This window comes from Prinia subflava, chromosome 2 (assembly GCF_021018805.1).
Source record: "Prinia subflava isolate CZ2003 ecotype Zambia chromosome 2, Cam_Psub_1.2, whole genome shotgun sequence".
Classification (NCBI taxonomy): Eukaryota; Metazoa; Chordata; class Aves; order Passeriformes; family Cisticolidae; genus Prinia; species Prinia subflava.
In genome coordinates, this window is record NC_086248.1 from 34,418,891 (window position 1) to 34,444,797 (window position 25,907).

Consider the following 25,907-nt stretch of genomic DNA (forward strand, 5'->3'; position numbering starts at 1 on the left):
GACTGCAAAAAAACCCCAAAACCTGCATTTTGAAGAAATAAGCCCACCTTGAAAATCAAACTGCAGGCTGCAGTTTGCTGGCCAAAGCCTTACTTCCAACCTGTTTACAAATTTGATTCCATTAAGTTTTTAAATAAGACTTTTAAAGGAAAGATATGCCTATGATTAAAACAGCGAAGCAGCACTCTGGAGATCTCACTCTGATCTCCAGCAATGTCACAAATTTCCCGCTGGTTTTGGCAAATCAATGGGCCCTCATCTAGCATGAAATGGGTTTTCAGCAGATGAGCTGCCTGGAAGTGATCGTGTTAAGCACTTGCAGAACTCCTTGGTGAGGGTACTTTCCACCTTGTGTGGCAGCAGAAAGCTTTGGGGAGGGCTCTGTTGTAGCGCCAGGGGGTGATCCAAGGGGGAGAGATCACCACACAAAGCTTTCTGCCTTGGGAAGGGAGACCACGGGGACACCGAGGGAAAGGACGAAGGCAAAGCGGAACAAAGAGTGACGAGGAAAGGAGGAAGCTGCTTCTCACCTGGCCTCTGAGGCCCAGAAGAGCGGGGACGGTCCAGAGGAGGGGGGCAGGGAGGGTCCCTGAGGAGCGAGGCGCTCTAGAGGAGCGGACTGGGAGACAAGGGAGAGGGCAGGGAGGAGCGGGCAGGCCACGTCCGTGGGAACGCCATTCCCAGCTCCTCGCCTTCCCCAGGAGCGCTCCGGAGGGGCACGGAGCGGCCCGCACAGGTGGAGAGGTGCGAACGGAGCCGGCCCCTCCGCCCTTCCCTCGGGACGGGCCCCTCCGCCTCCCCGCTCCTCGCCGCCCCGGCCCGGCGGCCTCTCCCGGCCCGACCCCGTGCGGGTCACCCCGGCCCCGCGCCCGGAGGAAGCCGCCGCCGGGGCGATGCGCGTCCCCGCCCCGCAGGCAGAGCCCCTTCTTCCCTTCCCATCCGAGGAGACACCGGGATCTGCCTCCGCTCCCCTCGGCCCTCCCCCTCGGCTTCCTCCCTTTCGCCTTCTTTCTTTTTTTTTTTTTTTTTTTTTTTTTTCATCCCCTCCCCCGCCTGGGAAGACCTGCCCGCTCCCCCCGCCCCGTCCTCAGTAGCCGCGGGCGCTGGGCGGCGGACGAGCGGCGCGGAGCGGGGAGCCCGAGCCCCGGGGTGCGGCCGCCCTCCCTCCCTCCGTGCGTCCTGCGGGCTGCCAGGTATGACCGAGACCCTTCCCAGCGTCGGTCTCTGGGGAGGAGACAGCCCCGGAGACCTGGGTGGGCAGGAGCGGAGCTGGGGATGGGGGCTGAGAGGACCGCCCGGTGCCGCGGACCGGGCAGTGCGAGGTAACCAGAGTCTCTAAGGTGATAGATTTTTTGCGATGTCATTATTCCTACGAGGGTCGTTTTTAAAAATGATGGGGCTGAGCGATGTCAGTACCTTGAGCTTGGCAGCTGAGATGTTTTGTATAAAGTTCCAGCCTCTTTAGCCTGATGGATATAGTTTTGATAGGACTAAAACGCCACGCGTTTATCTGGTCCTTGTTTATCGGGTTTGAAGCCGGTTTCACAAGACGGGTAAGCGGGACTAAGGCAAGGGGCATATTTATTGGGTTTTCGGGGGTTTTGTCCCCGTGCTGTGCCTTCTGCACAGAGCAGGCAAGGAGCCTCTTTACCCTTCAAAACAAACTCTTTTAATTCTGATTCCTACCCTCAGTATTAGCGCTACCATCTCCTCGCTCCTCAGGAATTGACACTAATTTCATCCAGATTCGTCACTGCTGGAAGCACATTTATCTTGGAATAGCAAAAATAAAAGAGCCGTGCCAAGGTATTTAACTTGCAGGCTTTGTAGAGGGGGGAAACTCCTTTGGATCAGGCACGGAAAAGCGGAGCCTCCTGCGGAAAGCAGGACCAGAGGATGCCTAAGGAGAGATAAAGGCTTACTCCCCAAATCCTCCTCTTCTTCCAGGATAGCCTGGGCTTTAACACGCGAGCACACAGGAGCGGCCGGCAACAGCGGAGAGGGCAGAGGGAAGGCGGCCATCCCGGCAAAGCCCTGCCGTCCCCCCCGTCCCTCCGGCCGGTTCCCGGTCCGTCCCCACCCGCTGTCGTCCCGGGGCCGCTGCCCGGCTTGGCAGGGCTGGACCCCGGAGCCGCTGAGCAGCAGAGCGACCTCCTTCCCCTGCGGCTCCTCCCGGCGCGGGGAGCGGATCCCGGGGCGGGCGCGGGGAGCGGATCCCGGGGCGGGCGCGGGGAGCGGATCCCGGGGCGGGCGCGGGGAGCGGATCCCGGGGCGGGCGCGGCGGGCGCGGGGCCGAGCCGGGCGCGGAGCGGTGCCGGCGCTGCGGGAGCGCCGCCCCGCGGCCGCGGCGGGCACTGCGCAGGGGGGAGCTCCGCGCCAGCGCCGCTCACTCGCGGGCCCTCCTTTTCCCCGCGTGTGGGATTTCAGAAATGAGCTGCCAAGCCTGCCGTGTAAAATCAGTTCTTCCTATGAGTACTGAAGCTGCCTAAATTTTTGTAAGAGCCAAGAGCCGCAGCGGGTTTTTCCCGGCAAGTCAGAGAGAAGGACAGCATCCATACACCAGCGAACAGAGTGAGCGCACCTGGAGGAGGGAAGGGGGAGTGGTGGCGGATAAGATTGTGGCAATGGCTTCTTCCAGGGAGCGTGAGATATCAAAACTTGGTTCTCTATTTTGCTTTATCAGAGTAGAACTGTGAAGTCCAACTTTCAGGTCATTTCAAAAATAAGCAAAAGCAGTTAAAGGAGATGGTTAGTATAGCAGCCTCTGTTATTTTATGGCCTGGAAATTGCATTTAAAATTGTATATGCTTAGTGTAAAATGTGGTTACTTTCCTACAAGAAGAAGGAAACCTGGGGGTAGAGGCTGCACTGAACAGACCAAAATAAAACACTGTCAGGGAGCTGGACTGAATTTTTCTTCTGTCTGAGTTACACTGACATGTAAATTTCTTTTGTGATTGCCTGAAGAGAAACCTATTCTAGTTCTGCTTGACTATAAGCCTTTTCCTGAGCATCTGACATGTGTTCAACTGGAGTAAGGTAGATTATAATGATAAAATATTTGAAGATCCTCAAAAATTAGGTAGTTTTTGTTCTGTGGATGCAGAAAGGTTTAATATTAGAAGTAAGAAATGAGAAGAACTAAAAATACTTTTGCTTGTATGGATATGCCTGACAGCTGGAATGCCATCAAAGTGATCAGCTGAGTTTGGAAACTGGAGGGAGGATTTCAACATTTTCATATAGCTGGGGATCTCTCTTTCTGGCTTTCATCTTGTCTTCTCTCAAGCAATTTGTCATACCTTAAAGAGCTGAGTCAGGAATTCCAGTTACTGTAAGCCAGCCCAGAATCTGTATGGGAAAGGAGTGAAGGAAAGGACAGAGCATCTTGGGGTATGGAGGAAGAGTGGAAAACGGGTAACATGTTGAGGGCTTTTCTTGCAATCAGCTTGGCGCCTTCTCAGGACATTTCCTCCTTCCCCTGGAGGCTGTATTCTCGCTCCCCTTCTCTCACCGTGCAAAGTTATCTTTGCACCCATCTACATTTGCATCCTCATCATCTGACAAGAGGAGCCCTGTGTTTCCCTTTTGCCAGCAGCCTGTACTGGGCCATGGCAACTGCTGACACTGCCTGTGCCTGGAGCTGGCCTCCTCTAAGCAGCAGAGATGGGGTTAGTAAACAGATCTTAAGTGTATGGCTGGCAGTGACAAAGCTGCCTAGGAGAACCACTGCTCTGGTCTGTAATGAGAATTACCATGTTTATCCAGCTCCTTGATCTTCTTCCAGTTGTCCTGAAGTGTAGTTAGTTCATTCCCAGTGACAAGTGGTTCATTATAAATTAAGAAAATCTTGGCTTCCAAGACTGCCTTTGTAAGTAGTGAGCACTTGAGTATCATGTTTCAAATGGAAGGCTCCAAGGCATCTATTGAAGGTTCTGTGCTTTGACTACTTTTTTTTCTTTCTAAAAAGTGGCAGAAGGGAGCCATAGTACTCCACCCATTTGCTTGCAGAGCAAGCAAAGTCTCGCTATAAAGCAGAGAGGAAAAAATGGACTTCTCTATAAACTCAGTTATGAGATCATCTGGGAAGATGTCAGCCATCACAGTGGAATGGCAGCAACCCAGACTTTGTGTGTGAACAAGCAGTTAATAACTGAACTTTCCTTAGGGCTCACAAAGTTCAGCTACAGAGGAATATCAAACATCCAGACCCTGAGGAAAAGCTGAGAAAGAGAGGAGTATTCTAGGGAAAATGAGAAAAATCATTCTCAAGCCTGACATTAGAACTGTTGTGTTCTGCAGCTTATTAGGGCAAAGCAAATTTAAACAGCTTTTCTACATTAATATCACATTATTTATCCTCAGACCATGTTAGTTTGTGTCAGGCTGGAATAAAGACAAGGAGAAGCTTCTCATACAACATGGAGTTAAGCTGTGGAACTCCTGGATGCGGAACATTATGACTACAGAATTCTGTATGTATTCAAGGGAAGACTGTCACACTATGGAAGAGAAATTAACTAAAGTTTCCTCACACCACAGAAACTACCTCTGCTCTAAAGTCCATCATGTACAACTGCTTGTAATTAAGAAACTGTGAGGGAGGAGGAGCATACATGGTTGCCCTGTTCCTATCCCTATCCTCTACCCTAGGCAACCACAATTAGTCAGTGTCAGAAACAGGATATCAGGACAGGCAGGCCTTTGGTCAGACCAGGAAGGTATTTTTATGTTCTCATTATGGTGGGTTTTTTTTGTTTTAACATCTTCGAATTTACCCACAGATATGTAAAATAGTAATTCCTCCTCAGATTTAGTGCTAATTGAGCAATAACTGAACCAACACTTTGAAGGTAACTTTGTATATCAAAGTTAATGTTCAAATGTGCACATTTCTGCTATACCAATAAGCTAGACTGGTGTGAAAAACTGCTGTCCCTCTACAAAAATCTTGTGCCTGGGGTGATTCCCCAGCTCTACTTTTAAAACTTTCAGATAACTTTTCAAAACTTTTCACATAACCACATATACCCCAGAGCTCAGACCTGTGAGTCACTGTAATCTCCAGATGTCTTAGGAAAGTCCACACATCTCCTCCAAAACCCGAGTTAACTACTTTAAAGCCAGAGAGAGTTTCCTTGTATTGTAAAATGTGATATATATATATCCTAGTAAGTGGACTCAAAGTTGGTGTTCCATTCTGGCAAAGGTGAAAAGTATCAAAGCTATGCTAAAACAAATCCATGCTCTGAACTTGGCATCAAAAGCAACAAGCTGTGGTCAAACTCCAGTGCTTACTTAACTAAAAAATTATAAATATTACTTATTATAGACAACAAATATGTCTACAGGGTAAAAATGCCTCAAAAATCACAGGAGTCATTGGTTCATTATACAGCTTTGAAAGCGATGTTCCCACTTGTGTTTCCATTACCTCTATTTTTCATGTTACATCTTCAGCTAGCCTGCAGCTAGACTATTTCAGTGGAGAGCACCACTTCTACTATTCTAAACTAAAATTAAGGGAAGTGGTTATGTTTGCCATGGCCTACACTGCCATTGCAATGTAAACCAGAGAGCTTAACCACATACAAATCCTTGAACTGCTTGGCTTTTAGAGTTTAATCATAGATCCTTTCTTTCTTCACTGCTGAGGTTTCCATGTAATTGGAATGAAGGATGTTGGAACTGAGCACAAGTTTCCCAGTGGCAGTTGCCAGTAGCTGGATAATGCCACTGACATCAGTGCTGCCAAAAGAGAAAAACGGTCTTTTCAGTAATGTTTTGAGTTCAGAATCAAGAGTTCTGGGTTCAGTTTCTGGCTCTGCCTCAGACTTCTAACAATGTTACATTTTTCCTGCATGTTTCCCAACTACAGATGGGAATAATACTGCTTTTTGTCTTTCCCATTTAAAGAATTAGCTCTTGGTGTGGTGCATCACCCCATCTAGATGGGGCATTCCACATGTGACCAATAAGGCACAGACAGCACAGTTCCTACAGCCTTTGTGGGATCCTGAAAAGGCATGTGATGAGTAACCAGACTCGTCCCTCCCACTCAACTGAGCTTTGCTGTGTGTATATATAACCAGGAGACACCAGCAACATTCTCCTTTCCTCATTTGTCTATCCTAGAAAACCTTGGTTCCCTGGAATAGCAGTTAGCAAAGTGCCATTTTTCATACAGGCAGATCCATAGTTCTCAGCTGGGTGGGTTGTGGAGAACCACTGGTAACTTTAAGTCAGCGAAAGCCACGCTTTGGCCATTACATGAAAGAGCACATTTGGTCTGCTTTCCCAAGGGTTCCTTAGCCTCATAAGTGTAGTCTGTCTATCCATCTCTGCTTGGAGCCCAACTTCTGAATACACGGAGGGGTTTCCAACTATGTTCTAGCTTCAACTACATAGCTGTAGAAAAGAGAAGCAGAAACGTAATATGTAACTGCATACCTTTGGAATAAATAAACCCAGGATGCTCTACTGAGTCGAATGACAGTCTGCTGTCCACTGAAGGAAGAACAGGTAAACCTCAGCTGGTTTCACCTTTCAGTAGGTAGCTCAGTGTGGATGCTGGCTGAATTATCTGCATCCATCTTGACAGAAAAAATTGGAAGAGTCAGAGGCAATACAGGGAATAGCTGAAGCATTTCTATTTCGAGCAGATTGTAGAATTCTGTTTCACTGATGTCAGTGCTAAAATTGCATGATTATACTTAGAAGATACTAAGATAACTGTGTATATTTTCAAATCTCTCTTTCTTGTTTTAGAAAAAAAAATAAAATAAAATGGAGCACATGTTACTGCTATTCATATTTTTCATACCTATATTGGGTCCCAGTAATGGAACAGAAACCGAACAAGATTTTACTTGGCACTTAAAGAAGATTCCCCAGATTGTGAGAGAAAGGACTTTCTCCCTTGACAGCCCTAAATTTGAAGCAAAAACCAAATTGGAGCTGAACAGTGTATGTGGAATTGAATGTCAAAGAAAACTGCCTGTGCCAAGCCTGTCTGACTTGAAGAACCTCTTATCCTATGAGACTGTTTTTGAAAATGGCACACGGACCCTGACTGAAGTGAACGTCCTCGGAGCAGTGCCTGACCCAGCTGCAAACACAACAACACGAAGGCCTTTGAGAAAGAAGAGGCAGATTTATGGAACAGACAGCAGGTTCAGCATCTATGACAAGAGGTTTATGACCAACTTCCCCTTCAACACAGCTGTGAAGATCTCCACGGGCTGCAGTGGCATTCTGGTGTCCCCCAGGCACGTGCTAACAGCAGCCCACTGCCTGCACAATGGCAAGGATTATGTTAAGGGCAGCAAAAGACTGAGGGTGGGCCTGATGAAGACGAAATCCAGAGGCAACGGCAGGAAACGCAAAGGCGCTAAAAGAAGCAGGAGAGAAATTTCTGCGGCCAAAGAAGATCCCAAAGCTGCCACGGAACTGAGGCGACAATCCAAAGGGGATGAGAGAAAGCAGAGGCGATCTGGGAGGAAGCAAGGGACCTCAGATGGCCTGCCCTCCTTCCAGTGGACCCGGGTGAAGAGTACACACATCCCAAAGGGCTGGTTTAAGGGTGTCTCTGGGGATATTGCCCTGGATTATGATTATGCTGTTCTTGAGCTCAAGCGTCCCCACAAAAGGAAATACATGGAGCTGGGAATCAGCCCAACAATCAAAATGATGCCTGGGAGCATGATCCACTTCTCAGGTTTTGACAATGATCGGTCTGGGCAGCTGGTCTATAGATTTTGTAGCATTTCTGAGGAGTCCAATGATCTGTTTTATCAGTACTGTGATGCTGAGCCTGGCTCCACGGGGTCTGGCATCTATCTCCGCTTGAAGGAGCCAAACAAAAAGAAGTGGAAACGCAAGATCATCGCTGTTTACTCAGGCCATCAGTGGGTGGACATCAATGGCCATCAGCAGGATTACAATGTAGCAGTACGAATTACCCCTCTCAAATATGCCCAGATTTGCTTCTGGATACATGGGAATGATGGGAATTGCACACAAGGCTGAAGAGAGCCGAGCCTCACTTGCTTAGCCACCCTCACTGCTGTAGAGTGAAAGGCGACCGCAACAGTGACTGGAAGAACATCACTCCACACCAGAATGTTTTTGAACTCAAAGCTTGCAAGTAGTGCCATGGTGACTTAAGGAATGCTGAATTGCTAGGGGAGGGGTAGAATTGTCAGATAAAGTATTTCTAATTGTAATCAACCTAGATAGGCACTTAAAATCCCAAGCTATATTTATGTTTCCAATTGTGATAAATTCAAGTCACTCATGGGGAAAAAAATGGCTGCACATGTTTGTCATTTTTTCCCCAGGGGAAGGGTTGAAACATCTCTAACTGGTGTTATTAAACAATATCTATTTTTTTCCAATGCATTTACTTTCTCAGGGTTCTGTTCCAATTCTTCAAATGCAAGTTGTGCATGTAGCATGTTACTGTATGTGCAGAATGATCCAGAGAACTGCATGAGAACAAGAGTTCAAGAGAACAACATGAGTTATTCTGGCATTCTCTAAAGACCACAGGTCCATGCTGAGAAGCAGCACTACAGTTAATGATTGTTTGGAAAACTTCCTCTTCTGGTTGCTGCAAGAACCCTCCCATGGGAATTCCGAATTTATGTAGCTGAGGGTTACACCTTAAAGACAAATTCACTTCATTGCTCAGTAGAAATGGCAAAACAGAAGTTAACAAACAAAAGTTTCTATGTTTGGAAGAAGAAGACATCTGGACATAGTTTAATGTCTTTAAACATTCTTTGAGAAGCTATAAAATCTTAAACACATGCATTTGCCTTCCAATTAGTATTTGGAGAACTGTAAGTTTAGTTTCTAGTCAAATGTTTAGCTTTACCATTGGGAGAAGTCACTGACTCCTGAACTGGCTACTTGACAATCATTTGGAGCTTCACAGATGATATATTTTTTGGGTGCTAAACATTCTTTCAGTTTTTATAAGTTACTTTTGTATGAGTTCAGCTTCATAGATAGCATAATATGTATTAGACCGGGAGTTGGAAATCAGTATTTTAGTTTGGCTTTATACAGTTTTGGAAAGTGTGTGATTTTAATCATGTTATATTCAGACTTCACCTCAACATAATTCACAAGGTTAACTAAAAATTTCTCCTAAATAAATTATAGCACCTTCTGAATGGTAAAACTATCCTGTGCATTATAAAAGGTATCTTGTTAGATAGCAGCAGAAGTCAGCAAATAATTTGGTTCAATATGTTTGCAGAACCATGTATTTAATGAAGACACAAACTGAGCTTGACTCTTACACACCTTTAAACACAAATCACCTTCTTAAAAACTGCTGTTGATTGCTATATAAGTCCATATCTTTTATTTTATGTCAAGATTTTAAAGTACACAGAGTTGTTACGGTGCTATTTTAATCTAATAACATAAAAAGATACTGTGCCTTTCTGATCATATCCTTTGGGTTTCAAAACTTTCAGAGTATTCCCCACCATAATACTTAATTTTTACCATAAATTAATGTTGACAGAAATACTTTTCTTCCTGTGCTGGAGAAAAAAATACTCTTTGTTTGTTGGAATCTTTAAAATATGCTTATATATTTTGACGAAATAAGATGATTTTAAATAACCCATTTTTTGGTAGATGGTTGAAAGTATATAACCTGACACACTGAATGTGCAGGCAACTTTGTCATTATTGCCATATTATTGCCAAAGCATAAAAATTTAAGACTTGCTTCCATATCATAACCCTAAGAATATTTCATTCATTGGAAGAGATGTCACTTTAAAGGAAACTATTTCTTTTAATGTCAGCCTTTCCAGAGTACACTCAACTTTTCTTCCTTTATTACATTTTAATTTTATTTTGTGTGATTGTTTGCAGAAACCTAATAATAATTTTTAAAGTTTAGAATTAAATCTCTAAGATTTTAGGGCTAATTATTTTTTATTATTGTTAACATCTCTATTAACACATGTGGCTTTGCTGACAGTAATTTTAAATCATCTCAGTCCAGTATTTAATTCTCTTGCTCTATGCAACAGATTTATAGTATTCTTTAGTCAGGTCTGTAATGTTTTTCTTAAGTGCCTTTTTCCGTAGTTACTGTGACAAATAAGGTACCACATCATTAATCTAATACAAGACAACCCAGGTCTAGGGATTTTTTTACAATTATTGTCTTTATTGATTTGGGTCCAAAACAGATCAAGATAAGGGGGCTTAGTAAATTTCTTGTTTTGTTTTTATTTAGGTGTGCTCTTCAGAAGAAGAAATAAAATCTATTTCTTTATCACTTTGGTAATTGGGAGCAAGGCAAAAATGAAAAATGTTTGATGTCAGCTTCCAAATGTTCTTGTTATAACAATCATCTCTTGTAAATATCTCAGCCCCAACCTGTGGTTCTCATACCAGGTTGATAAAAAATCCTTATTTTCAGAGAATAAATACTAGAAGCTCAGTGCTTCATTTTGTGGTACTAAGAGATTCAAGAGTAACATAAAAATTAATTTCAATTTCAATTTTAATTTCAAACAAGCAAAAAAACCTCTGTGTCTCAGTGCCCATGCACAAACACATGCAAATATACAGGCTTGGAGAACACATCTTGTTTTGATTGAGTTTTGGTGTTGTCAGTACCTTCAGGCCAAGGAATGCAGGTAGAAGAAGACACAGACAAAATGTTTCTCATGTTGTCTCAGCCTGCTTGGCAACATTTTGGTCTTCCACTTGGCCTGATAGAGAGATAAATGCTTTATGTAGGCATTGAGACTACCTGCTACTGGAAATTCTGGGCTAGTTCATAAATCAAGTACTTACACACAGTCCCAGGAATTCAGTGTCCTGCACAGGGCTCTTGGTACCCACCACTGCAAATGGGACAAGAATTTCTGATCCATCTCATATTTTCTTAAAAACCTGCAGTTACTATCTAGTTACCAGTGAGAAAACATGAGGAGGAAATACAATCTCAGTAGATCAGATCTTGAACTTGTCTATGACACCAGCAGCAAGGCTGGGTCTCCAGCCCTTGTGATGTTTCCCTAAAGGATTTTTCCTCTCTCAGGTACCAGGCTGTACATCATTTGTTTTCATCAGTACTAATTCTTTTCCATAAGAGCTGGTATAGTAGATCTTTTTATTTAACTGTATTCCTGGTTTTAGGAAAAAAACAACCTCAGTCAAATCTCTTTTCTCCTAGAGCGCTACTGGAATTTATAAAGTCAACAAGTAAGTTGTTTTCTGGGCCAAAGATAAACCTCATGTACAAGCCATTAATACACCCAGACAAGCTTCTGCAAGGTATTTGTGCACGTGTTTAACCTGAGGCTCTGAGACACACAGTGGAAGTCAAGGGGGTTATCAGCAATGTGAAAACTTAAGCCTAAGTTTGCATTAAATTAACAAAAGAAAAGCAAAACTTTATGTAGGGAAATGATTTCTGTTATATGAGGTATAGAGTACCCAATGCTTTAATAATTGCTTAAAGAAACTCCTTGACTCTTCAAGATTTACCATCTCAATTTTGCATATTTATGTGTCTATATGGAGTATGAATCAGCACGAATATGGCTTAAATAAAAAAAAAAACAAAAAACAAAACTCATCCACATGTGGAGGAGAAAAGCAGCTGGGGAGTTCTTTCTATTCTGCTGATAAGGGATGGCCTGGCAGCAAACAGCAAATAAAACAGAAAGAAAGAAGAAGTACATGGTATGGAAGACCAGGAAGATGGAGGTGGTATGCAAAGGATAAAGAAAGTGTAACAGATGAGATGGCTGCAAGGTAGCAGAGGCACCGATTGTGAGAAAGAGTAGGTAGATGGTAGACACTTAATAGTATGGATTTAAGAAGTGAAATTCACTAGTTTCATGAGCAATTTTTCACTGTTCAAGATAAGGCTTTTCTTCCCAGCCAACAGCAACAAGGAAAGGGCTGTGAGAGAACTCAGGCTGTGGCAGGGACAACTAGCAGGCAGGGCTTTTGACCCTGATCTACAATCCATACCTGAATTTGCAGGGATTATGCTTCTGTTCATTTGGGATCCTTGGAAAACAGCAGATCTGTGTTCTGACCAAAAGGCTTGGCAGGATGAACCTCCCAGTACACTGGATCACCAAGAGTGCAGTGAGTAAGGGGAGTTTCTCGAACCTGACCTTTTGTTGGGATTCCTGTAAAGGCTGTTCTCCACTGGGAAAAAAAAATCAAACAAAAAAATCTCAGACTTAAAGCATTTAAATGTTGGCTCCATTTTTTGCATGTATCTAGAAATTCTAGGCAATAAATTTTTTTCACGTGTCTTCTGTTTGTGTTTGGCATCTGTAGAAATTTAATCAACTGCTTCTAATTTTAAAGCACAGATTATTGCAGATAGTTTCATCTACAAATTCCTGGATTAAAGAATGACTGGGGGAAAAAAAGAATGTTATTAAATTGAAAGCTTAAAATTTCACTCTAATCTCAAAGGATTTGAAAGTATATTTGGGTCCCCTTTGCACCAGCCTTTTGCTCTAAGTGTCAGAGCATTTAAAAACCTCCAGAAGTAGCTTTGAGAATTCTTTCATGCTCTTAGATTTTTTAAGACTGATAGAAAACTGTATAATATTTTTAACTGTGCAAAATGACAAGCCATTTGAGAAAATAAATCCAAACTTTTGCTCTGATATTATATGATGCACTTATTATGTCAATAAATATTTTCTGTTGTTTTTGTTTTCCTCTGTCATGATGCATTTTCTTAGCTATGGTTGTGTTACACAAACTTCATTCTCTAAGTGCCTGTAATGATTTATCAGTGAATCATCTGGGACTTGGTGTTACAAGATATTAATGTCTCTTTAAACTTGTTCTGGGAAAAAAATCTCCCTATCTTCAAGATAATTACTCCATGAGCAAATTTGATGAGTAAAAAATTTAGTTCAGCAAGGAAATGACTCATAGTCTATGGCACAAGTTATCAATTCTAAAATAAGTAATTAGTTCTGTTTCTGCTATTTGCTATAGTTACACTTTCTGCCTTGGAGAGCTGCTGAATCAGGCCACATAAGAAGTATGAAAAATATTACAATCTTGGTTCTTAGAATTACCTTAACTCTGTGCCCTTGAAACTGGTGCTGATTTTATCTCTGAGGTTAAAAGGTGAGTTTTTTGGCTAGGTCAAGAGCTGCTGGAAATATTTAATGGAAAGTTAAGAAATTATTACAGCTATGATTAATAGTGTGTCTAATACAAGCAATATTTACCAGGGGTCTGGCAAGGGCTTATGCACCAGCTCTTATATGGGTCCTCACATGGAGGAGAAGTAAATGCCACAGGGAAATAAATAGATTGAAAGCTTTTGACCTGGAAAAACATCCATCCTTTTGGGGCTGGTAATAGGATCTAATCTTCTCATTGCTGAAATCTGCTTTTTGCCATGATCTGGGAGAATGTCTTGGTGCCTGAGAAATGTTTCTCAGCCTCTGTACAGGGAACACAAACAGAGACCCAGGGGTGACAGCTGTGTCCCCTGCAGGCCATTCCCAAGCCACTGGCACGGATGTGGTTTCTTTGGTGGAAGATACATTCCAATACATGTAGTGGATCACACACTCCCATGGGCCTTGGGGGGCTTGAACTGGAATCTTATCCAAATGTCTATTTAGCCCTAAAATGTTCCCATGCATCCCAGATCCTTGTGCAGGTATTTTCCAGTCATATTCCCATTTCCCACAGTGTTTAACAAATGTTCCAGAGGCCTTCCCCCAATAACAGACATGCAAATCCTCCAAAGAAATGGCACCTTATGCTGTTTATTATGCAGATATTCCTGATGAATCATTCATTCCTTCTGCTTCGGATATGTCTTTAGATCTTGGTAATGGCTAATTCTTCAGTTATTGCTAAGAAAAGAAATCAGATATACTGGAAAAGCCGCACAAATATTTACTTGTGCTTCTTGGTAATTATGTACACACCATACTTTTTGCAGTTGCTAAGGCTCTACTTCTTTTCCATGTGAAAAGGTTTGGAAACTTTGGATGAAACCATATTGGGCTGGTTTTCAGACAAATTACTCAGCTGCCCTTTGGCTGCAGTTGCAGCATTCTCCCACCCCTCCCCTACAGTTTAATTTCCAAATCTATGGATAAAATGGTGTTTCAAGCTTTGCTTAATCAAGGATGAAAGCAGCCAGGACACAGCACACAGCAGTGGACCCTTTCTGGCTGTATCTCTCTGTAGATTATTTTGATGCAGGGAGAAGAAGAGGACAAGAGAAGGCAAAGGTGAAGCCCATGAACAACTGCAAAAGAAGCTCAGTGCCTTACTGAGCAGAAGAAAATGTAATTTCTATTTTTTTCCTACTGTCAAAGGCAACACTAGTTTTCGTATTTACAATTCCTTTGTGTTTTCTTGAATGATTCATCAGCTAATTTTTTTTGGCTCTGTACAGGAGTGAACCAACAGTAGTGGGGGTACGACATGGCCTTGAACACCAGTAGGGGCCTCCCATCCTCAAAACACACACCACACTAAAAGAGAATGCTGAATTACAAAGGGAATTACTAGTAGTACAAAGAGTGGGCAAAAGTCACCTCTAAGAAAAGCACCAATGGGATATTTGGGGAAAAAGTTTATACATAAAGGCAAAGGAGATTTTATAGCTACATATGGTATATGAGGTTTTTTGCCATGGTTGTCTGTGCAGGACACATTCCAGAGCTGTGGTGAGTTATAAGGTGAAATAAAATCCACCTGCTGGTTGTCTATCCCAGCAGCACCCCACAGCAACAGGGACCTACTGTGCTACCAAACTCTCACTTGTTGTGAGTTTGAGCTCAGACCTGGCCTTCATAAATGGTGGATGTGAGCAGAGGCTTCCAAGGATGTGGCCACTGACATTTTAGGCTTCATACTTTTTGTTCTGCATCTGCATGGAGGATGTATGAAGCCATTTTTAATAAAAGTAGTTGAAACAGTAAACTCTTCTAAACAAATGCTGCATCACATTCTCCTCTCATTTACAATGCTCAGTCTTGAAGGGAAATTTGACTCACCACACAGTAAATACGTCTACTTGTTGTAGAACATTGTACTCTTGCCATTTGTGACCTGTAAATTTTAGAAAGAAATAAAAAGGAAGCTAATACTCAAATGAGATGGTAGCGTTGTCAGTGTTCAATCTGCTGCTCAGTTTACTTCCTTGCTTGCCAATTAGCCTGGTACAACAGTGATCTGTGATCCAATATTGCTGCTCATTCAATTGATGTGCTTGAGTCCATCATTTCTTGACACTGATTTTTCCTTACCAGTTCAGGCACCTGTGTGAAAACAGTGTTCACAAGCTTAAAACCCCCCACAAAAACAGCTGCCACTAACTGTATTTTATTATTCCATATCAGTTTACAACTTTACTTCATTCCTTCCAGCACATCTTGGATTCTTTATAAGTGAGAGAGAATTCTTTTAAAATTTTTTAACTGTGCCCATTTTGGATTTTCACCTCATTTTCTACTCTAACACCAAATACCTAAAATTAAAAGAAATTAAATAATGCCCAAGCATTGCTGTATAATGAGCTTGGGTTACAGTTTAAGAGAAGCCACTTCAAGTTGCTATTACAGTAACAGCTGCAAATAGAGAATGAAAGGCAAAATCACTGAAAGCAAACCAATGTTCATAGCTCAAAGGCAACACATCAAATCCGGAGCTAGCCTTGGGAAATGCTTTTGTAAGCTTTGAGTTAGTGTAAACACAGGCTGCCAGCTGAAGGAACAATCTTGTGACACCCTTACAAAACAGCTCTGGGAAGTCCTGACAGCTCCTCCTGCCACAGATGCTGAGGGAGGGAGAAGCCACTGGCTCCGGACCCCAGCAGCAAGCACAGGGTTTAATCTCCTAGGCACATCCTTCTCTCCAGAGGAAACTGACTTAATTTCACTGGTTTAAATGACTGCAAAAATAGCAATGATTTGATGCTATTAATCAAGTTATACTAACTGCGCTGCAAATGGCTCCTATCACAAGATCCACTGTAATGACAGCTTCAAATAAAAAGTGAATGATCACTGACAGGGAGATCTGCCTGTCTGGGATCCACATCTGCTCAACACCTGCAGAAATTTGGCAGAAACTCTCAGTAGCTGGCTGTGAGTGAGGTTTATCACACCAGTTATTTGAGCCTACTGCTAAGGTAATGTCTTGCTGCAGCAGTGCAGCCTTCTACGGCTAATCCAAGGACAAAGCCTGGAAAAGGGCAGTTACAGATACTTCAGATAGGCCTTGCAGCATTTCTTTACATACCGTTTGTGAAAGAGAACATCACTACTCTACAGAAAGGGCAGAATCTTCACACTCCAGTATGTACAATGCACCTGCCTTCCCTCCCCTTCTCCCCAGTGCGATTCAACAGCAGAAATTAAAAGCACTGTAAGTACTGGAAAGACATTAGGAGATGCCATGCTTTGTTATATCCCTATTGCAGCCCTTTCTTTAATACTCAAGGTGGAGCCAGGCCAGTAAACACAGCCTGTTTGCCAAACTCGTGCTGGCCCTCATGCCACATCTCTGGCACACCTCTTGCCACAGTTGTCAGACCCCACATACTGAGCCAAAATTACACAGTCCTGGGACAGAGGGGTACAGCCACCTACTTTTCAAAGCCACAATGTGATCTTCTTTTTTTAATTTGGCAAAGATTAGGCTTCCAGGTAAGTATTTTTAGACACATACGAAGTCCCATTTCTAGATCCAGAAGCCAGCTCCCTCTTCCCAATTTGAAAACAAAATTTTTATGAATTTTTTTGCTTGTCTGGCAACATCACTGTGGAACCAGCTATTGGTAGAAACATGATCAAGATAGAGCTCAGAAATACAAGACTGGTGGGAAACATCTGCTATGAAGCAGATAATTGTTAAAATAATTGCTAGAATAAAATAAAAGCCATTCTTAAAAACATTTGACACGATTTTTTTCTACTACCTATCGACTATATGCTTAGAAAAAAATTGTTTTGTTTTTATTTTAGTGAGATTCCAATGTCGCTTGGCAGAGGGCTCTTTAGGCAGCTCCACCAGTGACAGTATCAGGATTTCAGCAGATAGTGTTACATGCCCTGGGGCAATCCAATGGCAGTAGGGATGGTGATGGTAATCAACCTACTGATGAGACTGGTTTTTGGAAATACAAACAAACAGAAACCAATCCAGATATTATGGCCATTAATACCCACAAACTTTCCATGAAAGCAGAGCAGTTCAGACCTGTGTCCTGCCTCTCACTCTTGTCCCTTCCATATTCACAGCAGAGGTGATTTGAAATAGCTCGGGTTTTTTGGTGAGGATGGTTCTTTTCCTTGCACAGGTTTCTTCCCCTTGCTACCTGTGTCACACACGTGAATGAGTGCAACTATCAAGGAAAAGAAACCTGTGCTCTCAACCTGTTAATGCTACAGAAGCACCTAAAACATGCTGTGTCCTGTCTCTTCCCTCACCTCTCCCATCATCCTCCGGACACCTGCAGCTGCTTCTTGTTTCTGTCTCTCCTGCCAGGTGCATGAGCAAGCCACATACAGGAGAAACAGAGCTTGAGGCTTCTGCATTTGAGGGTCTGAGAAGGATGGATAGTCCCATCTCCTCCAGAGCCCCTCTGCCCTGCCATCCTTGCAGTGTGCTGAACACTCCCAGGATAGTTCCTGATGCACAAAGGAATACAAATACATGAAAAGCAGGATGTGGAGAGACATTCAACCCACAGCTTCCCTCTTCCTTCCCAAATTTCTTCTTATTTTACAAAGATTTAGCAGGGTGCTGAGTCTTATTAATGTCACAGAGTCCAACAGTAATTTTTTTCCAAAATGGTTACACACTCTGAACCAATGTATCCTGAAGGGCAATTGCTTAAACTGCAGCTCTTCAGGAAATTCTCTAAGAGCACAGAGGAGCATAGGCTGACCACAGCCCAACAGTGCAATCCTGCTGGGGAAGGCACAGGAGCCACAGTTGAACAGAGTGCAGAAAATACCAAGATGGAACTGATATCTAGAAAACATGATTGGCAAGTGTCATGGGTTGGCACTGGCCAGATGTTAATGCACCCATGAATATATGTTTTTTCTCTAACAGCTACTGTGGGATGTGATCAGGAACAGAGCAGAGCAGGCTTAAATCTTGAAAACAAAAAAAAAACACCAAAACTTTATTACATTACATAAGAACAGGGACAGAAATACTCTTAAACACACACAGAGACAGAAATAAAAACTTCTTAGAACATTTCTTCTCTCAGTTTCTACTTCCCCACACATCACTCTTCACAGACCAACCTTTGGGTTTTAGATCAAACAATCACCACTCAAAAACAAACTAATCTTCAATTCAGCAAGAGAGAGAGGAGTCTCTCTCGCACCACAGACTGTTCCTCAGAAAACACGGGTCTACCCCTTATGTGTTTCCATGTCACCCGTGGCACTGCCTGGAGAAGTCTGCCAGGGTGACACTCTCTTTTTCCTATGTCCAGCGCTCTCACCGCTGTCTCATAGGCCAAAACTACATACAGGGCTTTTTAAGGATGCTGCATGCCGAGCTCTCCCCCTTTTTACCCAGGGGCCGGGGTTCCAGGAGCAGGTCTGCCCTGAGGGCAGAGGGCACCACCTCACCCTCCCCCTCTTTTGTCTGCTCACTCCACTCTTCAAGTGCCAGTCACTGTAGCAAAAGCAGGGGCAGCTGTATCCACCCAAAAATGCAGTTTATGTTCAAAAGAGACTCAAGTTTAGTCTACGGCTGACATTATGCAAGAAAAGTCTAGCTCAGAAGGCTACTCCTCTCATTCTTTGCCCATCAGGTTCCTTCTAATCGTGCTTTATCACCTCGGTCCCAGGCCGCTTCCTTCTCCTTTTTTCCGAAATCACCAGTCATGAGAATCAATGTCTAAGAAAAGTTTCTTTTTGCCAAGCAAGAGTTAACAGTTTTTAGCTCTCGGCAGGGTGCAGGCTCAGGCACTCCCACGTGGCTGGGCACCTTCTCCCGGAGTTTGGGGCGGGGAGGGGGGTGAGCACACACAGAAGGCACTTCCACAGTTTTCCACCCCTCCATCCTGGACGGGGCAGCTCAGTTCCAGTCCTGTCCCCTCACTTCTCCACCCCCCCCCGGCTCCGGCTTACCTGAGCCGACCACGTGTTTCCCCTCCCCCACCCAGCCTCGTGGCCGGGCAGGGGAAGGAGGCCTGACAGGTCCCTCTGCTGAAACCAGGATCCGAAAAGAGGCCGAGCCCCTCAGACTCCTGCTTTTAACTCTTTGTGTCCTCAGAGGTGTGTCCAAACCTCCGAGTGACCAATCCAGGTGCCAGCAGAAAAGCTGATTACTAATTGGCCTGCTTACCTCTCCCTGGAAAAATTCACCTCCCCCAGCAACCACGACAGCAAGGAATGTTTGAAGACAAAGGGCATACGCCAAAAGCATGACCATGACAACTGTGCAAATACCATCACTGATACTGCAAAGAATAAAGAGGGTATCCCTCAGGATACAGGAGAAATAACAGTTCAATGTGCAGCAAGGAATGGTCAGGTAATACAGCAAAAAAAAAAACAAACCCAGCAGCTCTTTCAGGGTGAAGGTGATGATGTTCTTCAGTGGTGTTTGGAAAGGCTGTGGAATGATGGAGGTCTTCTATAAAAATCTGCTTTGTATTACCCAGTTTTCGTTTTAGAGCAGGGAACTAGAGTAGATATATGTGATTTTTATGTTATTACCCTGCCTAGTAGTCTTAAAGTGGAAACCTCACACGCTCTGAACACACTGCCTTTGGAGCAGAATGCAGAAAGCTGTGTTGGTCTTGCTTATCTGTAGCAGAAAGCCAAATTTTAAATGAAACAGTATGCACAGTTACGCTGATCTTTTATATTGGCAATAAAATGCTTTGGCTAAGAGAAAAATATTGTATTTCACACCAGAGTCTGTCCCAGGAAAGCATAGATTGGATCAGCTTAAATCTTTAGTTTGGCTAGGGAAAAGTTCTTCATTTCGGTTGCATCTCTCCTCCATCTCTGACAGATCTATGAAAATACTGGATTTACCAGTTCAAGTTTCCAGCCACTGTAGGTTCAGTTTTGAATGGAAAAGTGTGTCTGGCATGCTGGACTCTGCTACTAGAAAAATAACATTCTCAAAGCCTGATAGCTATTTTAAAGGTCATTAACTGACAGAAGCACATACGTAACAAGTTCTTCATGCAAACTGTGCTGAACTGTCTTGTAATTCATACATGAAACCAGCTACTTCATTTTATGATTTCCAGAGCAACCGCTTGCAATACTACAGTTAAATTGGTTAAAATCTAAATTAGCACTATTCCTACATTAGCCTCAAAGGGGTAAGGCACAGCAAAGACAGCATTGCTGGTTTGGGATGGGGGATGTTCCTTGCTAATGACAGAAGCAGTTCATGGGATGGAGCCTGGCTTAGGTGTTACTGCTTCCAGGGCTTGCAAATCTTCTGTGGCTCTCTGTTTCTCTAAAATATGCAGTTGAATGGAATATAGATGATTTGCCCATTTCTCAGTACAACTCCTCATCTAAAGAGAGATGGAGGTTGTTAGTGATATGTTTGCAAATTCTTGGAGGTATTTATAAAAGCTGTTAAAAGCACAAACCACCTAAATGCAGCCTTCAACATCTGTTGGGGTGAAAAAAAAGAAGCTGTCTGAAAAATGCACAAGCCAGGTTAAATGACATAGTAGGATTAGAGTCAATCTTGATGATCAGTCAGGAAGCCAAATGTCCAAAGAAAGAAAGTATTTTAACAGAGACATAAGCCACTTTATTACAATAAATAATTTCCAGGATTCTAAAATCCCAGGGAAATCAGATACAAAATACTATATTTTGGGTGAACAGAACAAGGTAACACTTCTCTAAATTACATTTTTCTTCACTGAAAGTATATGTGCAAGACATATATATCAAGACCTAATATTACATCTTAGTAACCATCAAGAGTGTAACCTGACGTGCTATGTTTTAAAACCTCCAGAAAACAACTCTCCACTTAGGAACCACAAGGTGCACTTTTTTTGAGATAACTGAAAATACTGGAGAAACCAGTTAGGCTTAAGCATGGACACAAGTACTCCCTGTCCCCCAGCAACATGGTTAAAGAGGGTGCTGCTCATGAGAAACAGGTTTATTTGCTCTCTCCAATTAGAGTGTGTGGAGTGTTAGAGAATTTTACACACACATGCTAGCTTTATAATTGCTACCTACAATCATAAAAAAATAACTAAGCATTTAAATAGAAAAATCTGTTTATTGTCACTATGTAATCTTTTAATGTTATTTTGAAAAAAACCAGTATTTTTGTATGGTTTCTGTTAATCAATGGGAATCAACTCTCTTGTCTGTACAAGGACTATGGTAACAACGTGTTTTCATCTGCATATTTTGGGTTTTAAAAAATAAAGTTCAAAAGAGAAAAAAAAAATCCAGGCAGTCAAACATTTTGAGAGAGAAGCACATTTCCAGTATGATTTGCCTTGGAGCCAAAGGTTCTTTAGGCAAATTCTACACACTCAAATCTTGAAGAAAACAAAAAGAGGCAAGCAGCTGGATTTCCATCAATACCTTTTCTGAAATGAGAGTGATGCGAAGGTAATTCGGGTGCAACATGGCAAAATTTTGCAAAGAGAACTGCAATACCTGGGACCCAGGCAGCAAGGAAAAATCACCAGCTACCTGCAGTCTTAAATGTGTTTAATTATCTATATTTATTTAAATATATATTCAAAATCAGGACAGCTCGTGTCCCACAAAACACAGAGTTGGGAAAGGTCAGTGTGTCTGCTCACCCCTGAGCAGCAGGGGTGCTAGACAGGTGCTGGATACTGTCATGATGGAATGGAGGTGAGCTGGGAAGTGGGGATTTACTCTGCTGGAAAACCTCTATTTTCAAGCATTAAGGGGATGATGTGCTCTGTCTCCCAAAGGCATGTCCACAGAAGTAGATCCTAACCCAAAATCTCAAAGTGGCAGTGAACCTTTGTGCAAAGGCAGATTCAAAGATGTTCTTTTACCCAAGCCAGAATTTGTATAGTAAGACAATCTTATTTATGCAGTATGCTGGTCTCAGCATTGCTATTCCCCCCACCCCTTCTTTTTTCCTTTGTTAAAAACTTAGCTTTTCCATGTTTCAAAAGAGAAGTGATCTATTTTCTGTCTTCATGTTTTTCAAAACAAATTCAATATTGCTCTTTCAGTTGGTTGGAGACAGTGTGGGATTAATACAGAAAGGAAAAATCCCTAAAAACCCTCTTGACTGATCAACCCAGACTGACAGGGTGTAATTACAGACACATTGTAGACACATAAGGCATAATGTTAAAATTAACTTCAGAATTTAACTTTTCCTACTCTTGCATCTCAATAGCATTTTTAAAAATCACTTTTCTTTATACATAGACACACTCAAGAGTATGAAAGGCTATTTCTTTTAAAGCTTGGTGTCTGCTTGCAGATGTAAATTGTTCTAGTACACAAAATCTTTTTGCTGACATTTAACACCCACACTGCAGGCCTGCAGCTCACAAGGCTGAGGGCACAGAGCTGCCCTTTCCCTGGGGTCACTCTGTACCCACAATGTTCCAGTGCCCACCCCCTCCCTCAGTTACAGACAGCCTGCAGCTCCAAGAGCAAAAACACACCCTCTATCCCCCATGCCATTCCCTAGTGCATCCATCTTCTCCCTCTCCTCCTTAAGGACTATCCCCTCTCCCACACAGTCAGCCTCTTTCCAGACTTGGATAGGCAAAAGTACAGACAAGGACTATGGAAAGGTGATGTTCTTGGAGGGCAGGGGAGGACCCCTCCCATCCTGTGTCACCAGATCCCACCAATCCCTGCACTTTCCTGGAAAACAACTAACCTGTCTCCAACTACCAGTTTAAGTCTGAAAGATTGGCTCAGATTGTGCAGGATTTGCCTTCACTGGTGCACTTTGTGGCATGAAATCTCCACTTTCAATAGGGAGGGATAGTGCTTTGGCAGGACCTGCAAGACCTCTTAAAAAGATGGCTACTTTAGAATTTTACAATATTGGGGTAAATTGAGAAGTCTCTTCCATCATAATAAACTATATTTTGAAAATCTGGCCCAAAGTTGGCCATGTTCAACCATGAGCATTTTAACATAGGTGCTTTACAGTGCTGTGCAGGGTGGACATTCACCAACCCTTCCACAGGTTCTTCAACATCATCAGAGAACAAGTTTGCTCTCTTTAGTCCTTGCAGGGGATTTCACACCCACACACACATTTCTTCACTTGCTTCAGTTTCTGTTTCTGGTCTACTGCCTTTGCTAACTCCCAAAGACTACCATTCTTACACCTCTAATTGCATGCAGAGATGTCTCGGGCAATGAAACAAGCATTGAGCTTCTGCTGCCCATATCACTTGCAGAGTTTAATTAAAGGGAAGGGAAGAGGTGGTGAAGCTTTAGGAGCCAAGATCTGGAGCAGAAAAAAATAGCAGTGCTGTCTGCTTTAAAATATGTATAGCCTTTCTCCTTCTGTAGTCCCATCTCTGAAATTCGTATTTCAACCCCTCATTAGCACTCAGTGTCTGCCACTTCCCACACTGCTCACAGCACTAGCAGCATATAACACATGGAAAAAAGATTTTCTACTTTAATAAAATTTCTGATATATTTCAGGTCCTGGAAGATCTGAACAACTAACTCACTGTATTATCTTTGTGTCACTGCCATTACTCTTACCACAGCAAGTTACACTTGGCTTGTCTAGGCATTAAGAATTATTGGGATTTTTTTCCTTCGCCATGCAGAGTAGGTTATCTAAGCATGCAGCTCTTATTCTGAGATGAGAGATGGGGAAGGAGGGACAGGAGCAAATGTTCATGTCACAGACAAACAATGTCAGCTGTGGCTAGTGGACATTTCATGAACTAGATGCTGTCTGCCCCCAGTAAGTAGTACTTCATAATATTGAAGAAGTTGGAAGCAAATCTTCCTTTCTTACCCTCTCATCCAAAAGCAGCTTTTGCTCTTGACTTTCCTCTTTGTTTTTGGGCAAGTAGCTAGCCTTTGCAGCTGCTTTACTAAATCTTAAGAATGGAAGTTCAAGAAGCAGCCTGATTGTGCAACCAGCCTGAAAGGTTAAGGTGTTCCCGGGATCTTAGAAGACAACTTAAAGAGATTTAGTTCTCACCATCCAAATTTTCATCTGTGGAAACACCAACATCAATCCAGAAGCCATCAACTCAAGCTACAGTACATTTACAGCTGAATTTTTCAGATAAAGATAAATTAAAATTAATGAACAATTGAGCAAAGCAGAGGAGTAGGAGGCAATGCTAACTCCAAACATTGAAAAAAAAAAAAAGAGTCCATTCTGCAGAATGAGTTGGATTTTTTTCTAACTTCTGCAGTAGGCTGAATTCAGGTTCTCCAGGTGTTTACCACTCCTTAAAGCACTCATAGCTTAAGGAGGAGCTACAAAAGCCTCATGTGGCCAGAGGTGCCAGCTTTCAAAGAAGTCAGCACACAGGTCAGCAAGAACTTGGATAAGGGACATATCAGCTGTCTGAGATCTGTCCTCCCTGCATGAAAAATGCAGGGGAAGGAGGCAGTTTCTTCTTTCCACAGATGGGAGCACTCCTTCCCACCCACTCTTCCCTACAGCTTGTACTGAAAAGTGGTTAGTCATAGCAGGACACAGACACGTTCGTGCCTGGATGATGAAACTCAGATGATAACAAGAACATGTTCTTGTCTACAGGCCAGGAGACAACCACATGGTTCCCTTGCAAGCCAGATTTTATGATTCCTTTGTGCCTGGAAAAGCAAGTAACTTTTGTTTAGCCTTAGTCAGCATTTGGGGAAATACACTGGTTTTACTTCCCACAGTGAACAAACTTCCAGATGCTTTTTCCCCAAGCTTCCGTTTTGTCCAGGCTTCTATTTGCTTACAGGATAACAAATCACACATGCACACATACATACAGCTGTTGGCCATGACATCTACAGAAAATAAACCAAAATCAGGACGAAGGGCTGTGAACATGGATGAAATTAATGCAGAAAGCAAATTACTCTGCAGCAGGGGCATGTACCTGGCAAGGAAAAAACCATCACCCCTGAGGTCTGGCCCCTTGAAACATGTGACATTGTAAACATTCATCTGAAGTTCAGTGAGCAGTAGCTCATCATCTCAATTTGAGTAAGACACTAACAAGCTGGTCTAAATGTATTTACTTGTTGGTTATGATTCTCCTCTGAAAATGCTGTCCTCACTTTGAGAAGACATGCACTACACAGTGGTAAGAAGTTGAGTGTTCCCTGCGTTGTCAAGACACAGTACACAGGCAGGGTAGGAAAAACCATGGTGAGCCTTTCTGGGGGTTACTGATTTTGTTCAGGTCTTCAAATGGTAAGGAAACACAGCAATTTGCTGAGCCTTAGCCATTTTTAATCCAGAAAATTGGGATGAAACTGTCAGCTCATCATCATAAGGCCTGAGCTATAAAAAAAATGCCCCCTTTATCCTGTCCTAGGGCATTGTGAATGCTTCAGTGCCAGGTGGTGGCTCTGTGACACGGGTTCTCAGGTCCCCCAAGTGCAGCCCTGCCCTCCAGCTACCCTTCCACCCAGCACCCTTCCAAGAGAGGACTTTATGGTCCCGGGGCAGTCCCTGTGCCCAGGACGCTCAGGGGCTGTTCCTACCCTTGGTTGCCATACACTGGGCACAGCTGGAAACAGCTGGGAATGGTAGTGAGATGAACTTACTGATGGGGTTATTCAGATACATAAAAGAGACTAAAACCACCCAATAATCTAGCACACACTTGCTAATTAATTGGTTGCAAAATTGGTACAATGAGTGCAGAAAGCTGTAGATGTGGCACTTAG

The 25,907-nt window shown here is 43.0% G+C and overlaps 1 protein-coding gene across 1 annotated transcript; it reads left to right on the plus strand.

The window, feature by feature from the left end:
* The first annotated feature begins 1,053 nt into the window (after positions 1-1,053).
* On the plus strand, positions 1,054-12,731 carry PRSS35 (serine protease 35). The gene is made up of 2 exons (XM_063389552.1): positions 1,054-1,193; positions 6,769-12,731. Exon 2 carries the CDS (start codon positions 6,787-6,789, stop codon positions 8,026-8,028), a length of 1,242 nt encoding a protein of 413 aa, XP_063245622.1. The 5' UTR covers positions 1,054-1,193; positions 6,769-6,786; the 3' UTR covers positions 8,029-12,731.
* The last annotated feature ends 13,176 nt before the right edge of the window (positions 12,732-25,907 follow it).